This window comes from Bombus vosnesenskii, unplaced genomic scaffold (genome assembly GCF_011952255.1).
Source record: "Bombus vosnesenskii isolate JDL3184/JDL3185 unplaced genomic scaffold, Bvos_JDL3184-5_v1.1 scf7180000016263, whole genome shotgun sequence".
NCBI lineage: Eukaryota > Metazoa > Arthropoda > Insecta > Hymenoptera > Apidae > Bombus > Bombus vosnesenskii.
In genome coordinates, this window is record NW_022884332.1 from 2010006 (window position 1) to 2027032 (window position 17027).

The following is a 17027-nucleotide window of genomic DNA, read 5'->3' on the forward strand; positions in this document are numbered from 1 at the left end:
ATCGTCGAGCGTTTCGCAACGATATAATACAACGAACTATAATTTACGATTTCAAATTTTTTTCACATCGACGTAACGAGCACAGACTTTCTCACGCTACCTGGTTTCCTCGTCTGTTAACGATATCCATGATCCACCATTGTTATAATGAATCGTGTAACCCAAGCCAGGTCGATCGTATCTCGGTTAAACTGGCTTCGTCGTGAAGATGGGAATTTCATCGTACTTTCGGTATTTTTGGTAATTAATTAACGCCGTATATCGCGGTACGACAGCGTGAAAAGTAACTTAAAAGCTTCACGAGCCAGTTATTGTCTCTGCGCACACGACACAGTACCAAGAAGAAGTTTTCTCCGCGATTATGATAAAAAGAAACAGAATATGAAACGCTTTACGCGTATATACACTGTATGCCGTTCGTAAGTCGAGGATCGTTCGCAGTTTTCACTGTTATTCGACTACTTTCGGTTTTACGCAGCTTTATGCACATAGGTAGTTTGTTTCTGTCTCGAATTCGAGTAAAAAATTGCATACAAAATGCTTTAGGACGCGTAGATTATAGATAGTTTGTTTCTGTCTCGAATTCGAGTAAAAAATTGCATACAAAATGCTTTAGAACGTGTAGATTATACGTTGTTGTAATAACGCATCAAGACATACAAAGAAACTGTTACGAATAACATACGTGGTGATTATTCAAAAACTTTTACAATTTTTTAAATGGAATTTCGCATAAATCAAAGAGAAACAAAATTGATGGATTAATAACAAGTCGAGGCCTCGGTCGACGAGACAACTTTAGCCGATTTTGGCAAAACTTTCAAGAAATTATTCCTAAATAATGTCATACGTTCGCTGAAAATTCGCTAGAATTGTATACACGCGGATTATCAAGAATCGTGAGAATTTCAAATAACAATGAGATTCAATGTAATATGTAATATCTGATAGTTCAACGAATTAATGAAAATGTTACTCCAAACACAAGGAAAAAAATACACGGATATAATACATTACTACGCTATTGACAATCGTTTAACCAGTTAATTACGTTCGACGTGTATACACGTCAATTTAAAACTTTATTTCGCTGCGGTTAACGTGTATACTCTTCGTGTAAAGTAAAAAATTACTCTTTACTACACAAACTCAAAGTTTTAGTAAAGAGTAATATTAATGACATTTAGTAGTATGTTTACTTTCAGTAAAACCATTATGTATTTTATAAAAAAAAAGTGTTCGATTGTTTGATTATTCTCTTTGGTATATCGATCATTGTCATATGTTTTCAATAAATTGTGTTGATTACTTTCTCCCATGGAAACTATTGCCAAACTGTTCTCAGTACTTTGCTTTATTGCTTCCTGGCAATTTTTCAGTGTTTAACAACAATACCTTTCTTCGACAATGAATTGTTAATTTTTTACCAAATAGAAATCTAATTCTTCCTCTTCATTTTTCTTCACTTTCTTCGCAAAAATGTATGATACAGGCAATTACCCTGCGACCGACGTGTACATCGGCGTGACATTTAGCGGTATGTTTACTTTCAGTAAAACTATGTATTTTATAAAAAAAAAAGTGTTGGATTGTTTAATTATTCTCTATGGTATATCGATCATTGTCATATGTTTTTAATAAATTGAGTTGATTATTTTCTCCCATGGAAACTATTGCCAAACTGTTCTCAGTACTTTGCTTTATTGCTTCCTGGCAATTTTTCAGTGTTTAACAACAATACCTTTCTTCTACAATGAATTGTCAATTTTTTACCAAATAGAAATCTAATCCTTCCTCTTCATTTTTCTTCGCTTTAAAAAATAATACAAGCAATTACCCTACGATCGACGTGTATACTCCTCATCGCTCGATTTTACCTGCTTACTTCGCGAAGGATTTTTGAAAGTAAACTCCGCAGTTAACAGGTTAACCGGTTAACAGAAGTGAAGAGTCGAATTATCCTCGGTTTAACTATGAGCAATAGCTTTTGAATGACGGTACACGGCGGTTGGATTCTGCGAGGATGGGGAAGCTGAATTCCTCTAGGGGAGGAGACACCAGACATATCGATCGGCCAACCATTTTGCACGCTACGAAACCCCTTATCCTGGTAAATACAGCTTCCTTTTCGTCCTCTGCTTCGGGTTCAGGTTGCTCTTTCCAAGAGGGTCTTCGTCGTTTGTCCAAGTTTTTACGAGAGCGATCAGATCGAGCAGTTTTCGAAGTAGTACTTCTTCGTCTGGCAGCGATGATTGCGCTTTCCTTTTTAGAAAACTCGGTTTTTTTTACCTAGATTGACAATCTTTCGTCCTTTCGTTCAAACGTATCGTTGCGAAAAACTATTGGATTGGAAGAAATAAAGAAATTATGATCGTCCATGGATGAGCGTGTAGCGAACAAACCAAACTTCGATAGAGTTGTTGATGGCAGAGGATTGAAATTCTTCGACGTGATAGTAATAGGAATTTCAAAGTGAGCGAAGACTGCAGCTTTTAGAAATTTCGTCTTTCATATTTGAGTTAAATACAAGTTGATATCGAGGAGTATTTAAAAGAACTGTAATTTTTATACTTGACCGATGAGATAAAATCGACTGAATATAATAAATAGGAGAAACAGGGTTAAAGAAGGTTTAAAGAACTTACTTGTTAGCTTCATTGTCAACTAATAAATAAACAACATGGTCAGTATCTCGAAGTTTTACGGCGCTGGTTATTGACTTGTTCAGACCTTGGGCTCTGGCAGAAGCCTCGCCCATGTCGTCGAGAACTCTGCTTAACTGCCTCTGACATTCGCTGAAAAAAGAAATAATTACATTTTTTTATTAATTTACAACGTGAATTTATTTTTAGACAATCGATATATAATTTGTCCCATATAATTATATATATTTGTCCCATATAATTTGTCAATATCAATTTGTCCCATCAGACGGTAACAACTACACCGTGGATTCGCATGCATTTATAATATAATAACACGTAATTAATATTTTATAACATAACAACGTTTAAAAAAAAGACATAACAAAAATATACGGAATATTCATTCTGGCAGAATCATCAAATAGAATTTCGAATAATTGACGTTTCGAACGGTCTGGACTGGAACGCGCTTTTAAAAATGAATAGATACACAAAGATATATAAAATCTCTATCAAAGTGCTGTCTCTCTAGTCGTTTCGATAGACAAAAATATTTGCATAGAAATCTGCAAACTGGTAATAATAAATTCGCACGTGTACGTAACGCCTGACAAGATAGACCGACTAAAATATTTTCCAAGGGAAAAGGACAGTTTGTTGATAATTCGGCCTGGATTTCCCAATTACATGTTCACTTGGACGTTGTCGTAAATTGGAAGGCGTGGTTTACAACTTAAATAGCACGAAACAACCGTTCTACTTTCTTCGCGCTTCTCTTTTCTTTCTTCTCTTTTCTCGCTTCAGTTCGTTACGTCTGGTCAAAGAGGTCCGTTCTTTTTCCTTTCGCTGTATAATTCCATTAAATTTGCCAAGAGTTGCGAATCGAACGATTTGAAGCGTATTAGAAAGTTCGAATGTAATTTAGACTTTAACTTTAACTTAGATTGTAACTTAGACATTGCCACGAAGTTGCATAATATTAAATTTGATATTGGCGACAGTCCGCATACGATAAATTTTCGTTCTTATCGCGAATGATGAACGAACGCTGTTGCATTTGACGTTGTTGTATTTCGTAGAATCGCAAAATTCGTTTATTCCAAGAAATGCGTCAAGTCTGGCTTGCAGGAAATTGGATCGTTGCTAAGCACCAGAGATAATACAATTTCCATCTTTCATTCCACTTACTTATTGACCTTTAGACTTGACCAGAGAAAATAGATTATTTATCGATAAAAGACAATTTTGCAGCACACGCTGTTAGAAGATTCTTGATTTTATTCTCTCTTTCCTGCTTTATACAACAACGTTTATTCTATTAGCAAATAATAAATCGTATCCAAATTTTACGTCGACAATATCTCTTTCCTGGTATCGTGAAATATAATCAACGATATAAATTGTTTCGAATAAATCAGCCAACGTGGACAATTTTTCAAAACATTTGACAGAAATCCAATTATTCTTACGTACTTTTCCAACCATGCTCGGTTCAATTTATGCGAATCAACTTTAAAATAGATTAGTACGTGATTATTTTATTCAATTATAAATTATCATGGAACATGGTGATTCAATTAGCTTTGCTAATTGCTGACTACAGTTAAGTATTCGATCTGTTGTAATTGCCAATTTGATGGATCAAACAATTTGACTCTATTCCCAACTTGTTTCTTCAAATTATCCGTCGATTTTAATTAGCTTTCAATGGCTGAGCGGTCAAGATATTTTCTTTAAAACGTATTTCGCGTGTGTCTCTTCTAATGACTAAACTAATGTAATAAATCTTCGCGTTACAGTGGCGAGCCATTTTTATCCCAACGATAATTCTATCTCACGCTTCACGTTCCTTAGTTTACAAAATATTTTTACGCTATTCGCGTATTGTTCGTTCGCTTGGCCACGCGATTACAAAACACAACAAGTCCATTCAACGTGTTTTCTTTAGTCCTTTTCGCGGTAGCTCGTAAATCGATTACACAATGTGATTATACGTCGTCGCTCCGAAATTAGCGTCTGAGTCAGCAAGACTTGACTGTGCGGTTTGTCTTCTGGTTCCGCGCGCCTGTCCAGGAAACTGAAAACGCGTGCAACCGATGGCACGTTCCACCTGTCGATCGAAGTAAATAAAGGACACTCTGAAATGGTAACAGCATCTGTCCATGACACGGTCTTACACGTACACCTTTAACTTATTATGAACCGTTTCAAGTCATGAAATTTATCGTTGTACCGTATATTCACGTACCATAAGTTAATTCGTTGTAAGATACGACCCAATTGCGGCACTGGCGTCGCGCCAATGTGATATTATTTTGCAATGCAAATGTAGATCGATTATCCTGACTGCGCTATGTAGAAACATTAAATACAACGACGATGGATGATTGCGAGAGGCACGTGATCGCTGGGATCAGCTGCAAGTCTACCACGCGCCTCATAAGGACAACAGAAGCAACCACTTTCGACCAAATTAATTAAATTAAGCGTCGATGATCGATAACCCGTTCGAGGGGTTGCCAATACGAAACTTTTCATCTGATAATTCCTTTCTTTCTAGCGGCCCTTCAATTTCTACGTTTCAACCTCTCTTTAGATTCGATTACGAAATACGCGCTTAATGACGTAGGAAAATTAGTAACACGAAAGCGTAAACGATTTTTGTAATTTTAGGTCCCAAGCAACGTTGTTTAGATTTTGTATCGAAAAGTCTCGGTACATTTGAACGCTACGGACGACTGACGGTATTTTGTGTTCCATTGTCATCTCCTCGATAATTTTTATCGAGCTTGAAATATTTACGAACTAATAGTGCGCATATGTAACAATATAGATGTATTTTATAAAAATAACAAATATGACCAGCTTGTTTCTCTTCGCAATCGATTAAGAGAAGTGCTATCGCGCTGTCCGGGATTTTTCGACCCTGTTTTTTCAAAGACCCCCGAGACTCAAACGGTTAGATATCGTCTCTTGCTTATTTTTTACCTTTGCGTGTTGGATTCTAGAGCCTAAAAGGTTGAACTATTCCCTCAAAATAATAAGCACCTTGTGGATGATTTCTTAGATCGTATTGGTCACGCAAAGGATCAAAGGATCGAGAAGGCAAGCACCCAAAAAGCAAACTACCGAAGCGTCCTGTTTTGCGACCAAGTTTTTCAGGACAGAAAAAGAATAAAAAAAAAAGCTCCGCTCCCCAGAGGCTTAAACTCAAAAACTGCATCATACAACATAAAAATGTAAAGCGCCCACACATGATACAGCATGGCTACGTCGTATCGCCGCGTATCGGTACCTTTGCCTAACATATCATTACAAAAATTCATGTTTATTGTGAATAATGTACTTAAAATCTGTATTTTCTGGACTCAATAAACTCCTTGTAAAAAAAAAAAAAAAAAAAAAAAGGATCGAGAAGACAAATTTGTACATGTTGGTATAAATGTAAAAGGACTTGTTAATTTCATTATCAACGAATTTTAATAATTGTAATCTGTCCTTTTGCTTATTCCTCTCCAGACATACAAAGCCGCGGTATTTTATTTCGCAATCGTTGAAAGAGAAGTTTCTAGAACAAATATCGTCGAGCGAATGTACTCGAAAAGACATTAAAGTCGACACCACGCTGATGCTTGTGTATGCATATGAAGAGACAAAAAATCCATTAAAACATTTCGTATTCCAGCTGAGCGCTAGACCTGAAATATATTTTCCCATTATCACGTGGGAATCTCGCGAAGAACGCAAACAATCTCAGCTGACCATGAATACTTATCTGGAAATCTGTTGGCGTGCTATTAAAAATCGTGTCTCGCTATGTAAAGTAGCGACGAGCAAATACAAAATTATTCTTCTCGTATTGTCTCGTAGTAAACGAGTGGCGAGAAACCCATTAAAATACGCCCTGACAGAAGAAACTAAATTCCGGCTATCGGAATAACGTTAAATCCAGAATGGTAATCTTGAAACACTTATTAGGAATGCTGAAATACGTAGTCGAGCGTATTAAGAATGTCGTTGAGGTTTTATCAGCGATATTTCATCGAGGCACGAGACCAGCTTGCATTAACTTTTACTGGGAATCTCGCCGAGGAACGTTATCGGGAACCAGTAAAACGTGAAGCATGCGAAGCAATTGGTTAAAAAGCAAAAAAGGAAGAAACATATAAAAGAGAAATAGGAGTAGCTGAATCATAAAGTTTGAACGCTACTTTCACAAGGAAAAAAGAGATCGTTTTCATGAATATGTATCGGATACGTGAATCATTTAATCGATAGGCGCCGTGAAATCGTAGAGCACTCGTTTTCTAAAATTATTATCGAGTGGCCAGAGAAAATTGCTTTCGACTATTAATTATGTACATATCCCATTAATTTTAGAAAAAAGTAGCGAGAAATGTTTCCAGTCGAGTTTTGTAAACATAGAATCAACACGAGCGTGAAGATGTTGCGGATTAAAAGTTTGGTCCGAGTCTGTTGCATTTCTTCGGCCGTTTTCGCCCATTCCATTCTTCTAACGTCGAAACATATTCCGAATTTCAGGGAAATATGAACAAATTGTTATTATCATCCAATGATTTTCTTGTTTCGTCTTTATTTCCTTAAGTTAAGTTGAGAATCTTCTTCGATGCTAAAACAAGACCAAGACGGAGATATAAAAGTTCAAAGATCCTAACAAAGCAAATATTAATAACGATCGTGTTAATAGAGAAAAATATTTGTATTCTTCCAGAGTCAAAGTATTTCAAACTGTATCTTTACCACATTCACGGAACAAAATATTTGCCAATTCTTTAGTATGTTATTTTAATCTATTTTAGTATCGATATAGCTTGATCGTTAATGATATCGATCAAATACGTTTCTCAGGTAGATCTCGATAATTTCCCTCCTGAAACGGTCGACTACGATTACAAGTGCCTATTACTTTGCTGACACAACACACTTTGCTACTTTGCTCGAACAATACAGGCGAGATTTAAATTGGCACGATAAAGTGCCGTGCGATGACGAAGTGATTGCTAACCCCATAGCTTTAACTACGTGGAACGGAATTGCGTGAGATTTATAGAGAGGAAATCATCGTTTAATCCTTCGTACTTAATAATCCACTCTGTATTTCGTATTATATGTTATTTTTAATACGATGAATTTTATAGAAAATTTAGTTCTTCCACGAGAAAAGCAGAAAATACACCTGAAATATAAATTTCTATCGGATAATAAGAACGAAAAATAATTGAGGAATATCGTAAGGAAACTTTTCTTATAGAAATAGGCTATCGCACGTGTATCATTATGTATATCCATACTCCGCAACTTTTACCTTGCGACTTACTCCGTTTTACTTTTCACGATCTACGGAACATGTATTTCATGTTATGTAGGTTAATGTTATGGGCGATCCTCGTTGGGCAAATATTACGTGTAAGTGTAAGTTCGACGAAGGATCAAGGTGATCGAGGAAGTCGATCCTGTCGTTCGTTCTCGTTCGATGAAAGGCGTGGATGTTACTCGCTTTCCTTGAGGATGTGGACCTAAGATAAAACTGAACGAGAATCTTGAGACTATTTGGTTCGTAGGTAGATTTCAAAATTGCCCACACAGTAAATCTTTGTATATTGATCGATATAAATATTCATATTAATATTTCTACAACTTTAATTCTATATATCGTAATTATTTACATTGGATAGCAATTTACATTGGATAATAATTGCCAGAGATGCAGATATTAAATTTCACTTTAATTAAATACCAATATTATGCAGATAAACAGATTTAATATTTCAATTCTTTTGACTTGAAATAAGAAAGAGATTCTTGTATCGTTGTACCTTATATCGTTGTTATGTGACAGTGACACGCGATTATAAAACAACGTTTCAAAAATACAGGAAATATCTACATATCGCTGATGTTAGAGAAGATTTTGCAGCTTTGAGACGTCGATTTCAGTAGCACGCACGAGAGATAGAAATAATTATGAACAATATTCCAGAGACTGTATCGTCTCGCTAAATATCGTTGGCACCGTGTGCATGGAAAAGCTGGCTAAAGCCAACCGAGATCGCGACATCAACAGCTGGGATTCGAGAAACTTGGCCCAACTCGTCTAGGACACGAGACAACGTAGCTAAAGATACTCAAAAATCGAAAGTCCTCCTCTACGGAAGCCTAGATATCGGGAGATGCTATTGAAGCCATTCGTAGCACGAGTGGCCCAGCCTTAGTTACTTAGAACACCTTGACCTTGACCTGAGACGTCCACTACTTTACAAACCCTGTTACAGTTATTCAGAAATTGAAGAGCTCATAAATATTTAGAAGGAGAATCTCAGGTCTGGCCCTCACTGGTTCTAACGATCCACTTTAAATGAAATTTGAATAAATTTAGAGATATATGACGCATTCGTCATAACTAGAAATAAATAATAATTATAGTCCCAAGTAGTCAGCTATGAAGCTATAGACCTATAGACCTATGTAATAAGTTTTATCAAAACCAGTTAGATCTGAGATTGGCACGAGATTGGGATTAAGTTTGGATCAAACTGAGCCTATCCCTGTTGGAGCACGACGAATTCGGCCAAAGATATGAAGATCAGAGTCGATACTCGGAACAAAAGAATTCCTATCCTTACTTAGGACTTGAGGAGTACTGATCAAATTTACTTGTTACAGTACAAAGACTGAAATCATGGAGATAACTACAACTTGGATAGATTTGGTCAGACCTATACAAAGTATGACGAGTCCCAACTGAGATATGTAGTAATTTGAGGTCTCAAATAGCTTTAGTAGCTCAAATAGCTCGTGCTTTAAATAGCTCTAACCGTATTTCTCAAATTGTAAAGTTCGAAAGAAGAAGTTCAGGCTTATTGGTGCATTGAATGTGTATAAATATACTTTTAATAAAATCCTTCGAGCTCCAAGAAATACTAATCTAATTAACCAAATCAGGATTTCTCATATTCTCGATGTCTTTGGTAGGAGCTATCGTAATACAGTTGATTCTGATCGGATCTGCAAAGTGCTGAGAGTCTGTGATATCTAGATGACTAGCTCGCGTTCTAGATGACTGTGACAGAATATTTCGAGTTCTAGGTATACAGATATATTAGGTAAATCTCTGAGCGGATTTTTTAATTTTTAAGTTAAGTTACTCTTTGAGCCTTAATCGAAATCTCTTACATCCTACGTCCAAGAAATCTCTTACATCGCACGTCCAAGTGGAAGCGTTTTTATCGTTCTATCTCCAAATCGAAATCTCGTATATTCTGCGTCCAGTGGAAGATCAATTAGCATTTGTTAAAGTCAATGTAACGCGTGATATTTCTGGAGACCACAAGGTGTTCTAACATTTTAACTTCAGGTCCCATGTTCGTAATACCATCTACTCTAGAGCACTATGGCAGTAATTTTCATACGAGGAATATTAAAAAGTTAGGATCAAAGAAATCTCGGTAATCGCTGAACTCAGATCCGATAACTTTGCGATATCACGAACGAGCGGTGACTTAGCATGCGACTAGCATTCGAAGAAAACGGCGACATGTTTTATTTCAGTGGCACTGTTTTCTTATATTCTTAGAATGCACGTGATATGGCGAGCAAATAACATTAGGAAAATATCTTTTTATCGAGATTTCCATCACGATTGTGGAATCAGGGAACAGAGAGAATAACCATGGCGATATTTCATCATACGCTTCCGTGAATGTTCCGACTCACCGTTCAAGAATGCAGACTTGCAAACAGTATTCCAGCGTAAGAAATTCAGTTCTAATGTAACGTTAAACAGTGTGCAAATGCGTTTCAATCAAACGTGGTAATTCAATATATAAAAGTATTCTACGAACTTTAGAATATGTATTTTGAACAACTACATTGGAATAATACGTGCTGTCTATAAGTAAAAACGCTTGAAATTTTCATCGAAGTAATATATAGTGGAAACAGGACTTAAAGGACCAGGTGTAATTTGTTTCCTAGCGCATTATTTTCAGCTGCCCGGCAACCCTGTTCCAAACGCCCACGATTCCGAACAATAAAACGAGCAGGGACTGGTGGAGACAAAGCGAGTGAAACCAAAGTGTTTTCTGCGTTATACCAACTCTTTTGCGTAGATAGTTTCTTTGATGCACAGCAATCGAGCCAAGCTTCGTAAATACACTTTACATTCGACGTGTATTAATTTAACTCTCTGTAACTCGAAAGCTATACACGCTTATATGTTTACCTTCTTTTTCATTTCAATTTATTTGCTTAACAATTGCAAAATTGTTGCATTTTAATAACGTGCTATTATATTGGAGCTGACTCTTCAGTGGCTAATAAATAAAGAAATCAACAGAATAAAAAGTAGAAATTTGATTGAAATTGGCGTTTGAATAAAAAGATAGAAAACAAAATTTTTTATTATACTCATCATATCGGGTACTACGTCCAAACGTTTATCTCAGAAACCAACATCATCCAAGCTAACGACGTGTACGATTCCTTTATGTACATCGTCTATAACGTGATTATCCTATAAGTTATCTCGACTGTTCCTTATACAACGATTTCGTGCAGCTGAAAGGAGCAAGAAATCTAGAAAATTACATGTGTCGCTTATAACGTGATTACCGTACAAGTTTTCTCAAATATTCCTTATGCAATGGTTGCGTGCAAATGAAAAGAGCGAGAAATCTAACCGGTATTCGTCGACTTATTACGTGTGCACTAGTCGACGGAATATCAGATGCGTTTATTGGTGAAGAAACTTTAGATTTGCAAATGTTAGATCCATTGGAAGCCAATAAAAGGCAGCTGGCTGGTTTCCTTGAGCCGATACGCGGTAAATGGCTCTTCCCTGCATAAATATACGCCAATATTATGCATTTTGGTATGATCAAAGTAAAGTAATATATAAAACGAATGTGATTACCTTATCACTAGCGTAGTGAGTATTCTGTCACGTTGATTAGTACGATGAGATTCATAGGATAACGTAGAAATATTCAGGAATTTTCAATGTAACTAAAACGAAAACAAAACAAAAAAAGCAGGAAGAACTACGATATTATAATAATAAATATATAAATGTAATCTACGTATACATAAAAGACAAACTATGTATGTATGTATGACAAATTTAGCATGAATATTCTTCGACATCATGGAAATATAAAATAGTTCCTAAAGCTCATCTTGCGCCCGAGCAATTTATTGTGTAGTAGTTTAATAATTTTCAATGATTTTAAGAGAGAATACGTGAAGGATCAATTTTCCTCGCACGATAGCGTGGCTGTTTTCTGGATGATCTTAAAATTTGTTGTTTACAATATTAACTTAAAAAAAAAAAACAGGAAGTAAATTTGGGCAAGTAAGGATTTAAAGATATAAATATTAAAAAAAATAATTCTATGAAGATTTAGCTCGTCAAAAAAAGATTGAAAATCCCAAAATTCTAGGATTCAAAAGATTCACCCCTTCAGAAGCCCGAACAACGACGCATACACGCAGCTAATATAATATAAACTATAATTTTTTTTTATTTATTTATTTATTTACATTTTACCATTTGTCCAGTAGGACATTTGGTAAAATATTATAGCTTAGTGATATAGTAATATAGCATGTGGATGGCTACCCTCAGTGGGATACCATCTTCGAATTTGATTGATTTATTTCTTTAGTGTGGTGAGTGTTTGTATGTCAGGTTAAATAAACTATAATTGATTGAATTGCAACATAAATTGCTTTTGTTTTTATATTCATTAGTACACGTGTAATATATTTGTAAAAACAGGACGATTTTGTATTACAACGTACAAACCAAAACATAATGTTATTATGTTATCATATTTTATTATATATATTATATTTTATTTAAAAACTGGATAAATATGTCGGGTTCGCATTATGGTTAGGGTTAGGGGCGTGAAACGAATCCTCATTTGGACTACACATTGTTGCTATGCAATGGAGAAGACATTGACTAGTGCGAATACGACTATTACAGAATTTGACAAATAACCGTGGTACTTGGATACTCGAGAAGCTAATGACAATGATCCTAGATCCAACAACGAATCCGCGGTCAACGGGGTAACAGAATGCGCCTTCTTCCAAAGCCCAAGTCGTACTCGATTTGCTTGGCTACGGTGGAAGCATAACTAAACTAACTCTTTGTTAAAACGTGGAATATCCACCGAGCGTAAAGACACTAAGTAACTCGCTAATACGACCTCACGAGAGAATGACTTTCTGTCGCGATCATGCTGCAGAGGAAAACTATGATGGGTTGTGTCCAAGGACACGAGATCATTCGGATTCGTCGGGGATAGCCTTCGTTCAGAAAGCGAGGGAAATTGACGTTGCTGTTAATTGGTCAATTTCCATGTTGGTGGCTAGAAAAGGATGCTAGCCGCCCTCGAGGGAAAGTTGCTAGCGGAAGCGTTGTTCGTGAAAAAGATAGATTTCTCCGACCTTCCCATAGTTGGGACAAAGACTGCTTGTCCGTTTGAAGAACCTTAATCCTAAATCCTAAGAATTCCTAAATCCTAAACCAAAATCCTAAGATTTCTATCGGGTCCTCAGGCTAGCTGAACCTGTGCTGTGTAGGTGCATCGACATCTGGTAATCATTTTGCCCGAAGGAACCGTTGGAACCGAAGCTCATTGTCATAAATCTCAAATAAATACAATTGGATAGAATGACGGCAATTGTTTAATTACGGCTATAGACTTCCGATAGATCTCCGATAAATATATAAAAATTTATGCACAAAATTTTATATAAAAAATTTCATATTCATTTTGAAGATTAAGCTATATTTTAGTATGAGAATTTGTCTATAATAAAATACTATATTTCCTACAATATTATCATCAAGATATGGTAATATTTTAATTCTTATGATTCTTTCGTTTATTATTGCGAATGTTTATATCATAAACATACGCAAATCAAATGAAATGTTTTATCGGGAAATTAAAATATCCAAGATTACAAAATTATTCGAATTGAATGATTTCATAAAAATAACGATAAAAGGATCGATTTCAAAAAAACAACAATGGTTACGTGTATCGTGTAACAACGATTCTTAGATGGAAATATCCTCGAAGAATTCGAGCCACGCCAACGCGTGTGTTTGTTTCATTGACATTTACTTTCGCCATCGATTTACCAGTAATATCGGCCAATGTGACAGTGCCAATGTGCTCGACGGTGTCAAATGTGAGTATATCTACGTCGCACCAGGTTGGACTGATTATGTTCCAGGAAGTGATTGGGACGTGAAGAATTACTACAAATGATTATGCCCGGTGTCATCGGCGTAAAGTGAAAGTACCTATCGTGTATGTTTCATATTACGATATAACCTTGAAGATGACGACCGCGATAAATAACCTCTTACGGTGTATCGATTTTTCTCACTGTCGCACACTTAACGCTCTCCTTCGTCGATTATTTGGAGATATTTGTCAGATAACCAATGTATAATCAGATATTTGTAGCTTATTTTCTTTCACATAACATGCTACAGTGAAAATTGAATATTTCTTAAGATGAGATTTAACAAAATAGAAATATATTAAGAGATACAATGATTATAAATTGTAAACAAATAGAAAGATGTAAGTCATAAAATGGTAATAATAATAATAATAGAAACACTCACTTCAATTCACGACGATCACCTCTGAAGTCCTCTGGAATGAGGGTATGCGTGACCTTGTTGATCTTTCTGGGCAAGAGTTTATTTACGTTGAACTTGAACTCCATCTCGACAGGTTTTTCACTGCGTTTCACTGCGATTTCCACGTCGCAAAATACGTTCAACGAACGGGTCCTTAACCTTTCGACGCTGCTGTCACTTTACCCGATCTACCACCTTCCAGTTTTTTTTCGAAACTGTCTCGAACGATTCTCCTGAATATGGCGGTCAATGGCATCCACCGAGCCAACTTCACTGCATCTTTTCCGGGGGAATTACGATATTATAACTTGTGCTCATCAAAATTGTTCATGTTACACCAATAGCTTTTCTTGATTACCAAACTATTCGATTGTTTGTTATGTGTCACTCTCGTTGTCGCACGACGTCTCTTGTTGTCACGTGGTTCTATTCTCTATAATGACTTCTATATTTGTTTCTTAATATTTCTGTGTTCTTAATGTCGCGTTTCTTGATGTTTTGCTTATAGTGAAACTTGTTTATTACGCTTCTGACGACTTGAAAATGACCAGTTTCCTTGACATGATGACGAATACTTTACATCAGACCACAAACGTTTCCTCGAATCGATCAGTTCTACACGGACGTTGGACTTACTTCGCAATTCGTAACCAACTGATATCCATAACTGCTGCGACGTCGCTTTTTCACTACACGAGTAATAATGAGTAAGTTGCAAGAGAAGTTAGGTGATATGCTGTGGTATCGTTGACGATGTGACAGCTAACCGCGTCGAAGAAACACATCGAAATGGCTGGACTCTTTTGGATAGTTGAATAACTTCGGTGAATTATCGTACGACTAAGATATTCAATGGTGCAATTAAGAAGAGAAATTTAATAATCACACGACGTTTCACCTGACGAATCGGTGGAAGTCTCACAGTTTACTGGCCAGCGGTACGTTCAATTTTTTCCTGAAAGCCGCGAGTCGCGCCGAGATGCGCACGCACCTGAGAGCCGCGAAGCATGACGATATTTCACTGCGCATGCGTAATATTCTTCTTTTTCGTAAAAATCATCAGAAAATTGTTTACTATATTAACGTGATAAAGTAATAATAATTAATGATATCTTTTTATTATAAATATATAATTAAATATGTTAGGAATGGTGAGTTTCGTTTAATATGTATAACCATGTATATATTAATTATACTATATTTTTTAGATGATATAATCATCATGCAAAATATGGTATTATGTAACATATCTGCTATCTTACGTTTGTACTTCCATAATTAACTCAATGTTATCCGATCAAATTCTGTTTATTCTAATTTCATTGTTATTTTGTAACATGTTTCTCCTTATGAACACTAGATGTCGTTAAAACACCTTCATTTTATAGCTTAGAGAGATGTGAAACAGATTGCAGGCTTCAGGCGAAAAGCAATGGATCGATGAAAAGCTACTCTTTGTTTTTATAAAAATCAAATATTGAAATAAACACATATAAAATAAATTATTCATGAGGAGTGCTTAAAATAAAAATGGCGATGATACAGTTTAAAATTTAGAAATAAAGAATTTACATCAGATATTGAATAAATTTATCTCGATGAAATTAATAGTCGACGGAAACCTTTGATCTGTAGTATTTAATGTTAATTTACATCAGATGTTGAACAAATTTATCTCGAATAAAATTAATGGACGATGAAAACCTTCAATTTGTAGTATTTAATGTTAACGCGTTATTAACCGGTCACGAATAAACACACGTTTGTACATTCATGTACAAACATTGTCACGAATAAACTTATCCTTTTATGCACAAGACTTAACTTATTAGATTTATACAAGATAGTCAGTGGCACACGTCAAGTTTAGCATAGAATAACCGGTCTGGTTAAAAAAATGCTTTTAGTAGAAGATAAACATATAGATAAACGCGCTTACTAATCCGCTAAGGTAATCTAAAATTTGCGCGCGCATTTATGGTGGTTCTCATGGTGGCAGCCATATTAGGAAATTATATACCTAGTCTATCCAATATGATGTCATAAAGTAAATAAATTTGGAAATCAAAATACTTAACTCAACAGCGTTAAAGGAATATAGAAGCTTAAGTTGAGAAATCAAATTCCATGAAATGTAAAACTAAAATAAAAATTCCTTGATGTAATTTTGAATAGAATGATCCAATATCGTAAACATAGAACAACACCATAGAGGTAATTGTAAACGCAAAGATTAGTATGTATGTTCCCTGTTTATGACATTACAATTATTTTATAATTTTAATTGATTACTTGTAATAATGTTAATTTGTAAGTTTTTATTTTCTATAGCAAAGACTGTCTATCGTGTACAACAAAGTAAAATATACTAAACACAAATTGCAAGGATAATTGCAATTAGAATAATTGGCAATCGTCCAACTTAGAAATACGTACGTATGTATATCGTAAATCACAAATAATTATATTCGACATCTGATTTGTATTTGCAGAAGATCGTTAAGGCGGGAGAATTTCAAAGTAAATAAACGCGTAACAGTATTTGTAAACCATTCTATTTCAAGGTTTTCGTATACCACCATCATCTTATATAAATTTGCTTTATAGAAACCATATGAAGCCCTACATTAGGTCCAAAAATAAAGTACTGTCTATTAGTAGAATAAAGCAGTTTCTGCTTAGGTAATTTT

General features: G+C 35.4%; 1 protein-coding gene across 2 annotated transcripts in view; it reads right to left on the reverse strand.

The window, feature by feature from the left end:
• The window catches only part of LOC117242106 (alpha-tubulin N-acetyltransferase-like), a 30092-nt gene extending 14808 nt beyond the window's left edge, over positions 1-15284 (reverse strand). Inside the window, exons 1-2 of one of the 2 annotated variants that reach the window (XM_033508512.1) lie at positions 14320-15284; positions 2646-2795 (exon numbers count right to left, since the gene is read on the reverse strand). In XM_033508512.1, coding sequence (XP_033364403.1) covers positions 2646-2795; positions 14320-14423 — 254 coding nt within the window. In that variant the 5' untranslated portion in view covers positions 14424-15284. The remainder of the gene's footprint in view (positions 1-2645; positions 2796-14319) is intronic. The other variant, XM_033508513.1, reaches the window with a different exon arrangement.
• Positions 15285-17027: the final 1743 nt, after the last annotated feature.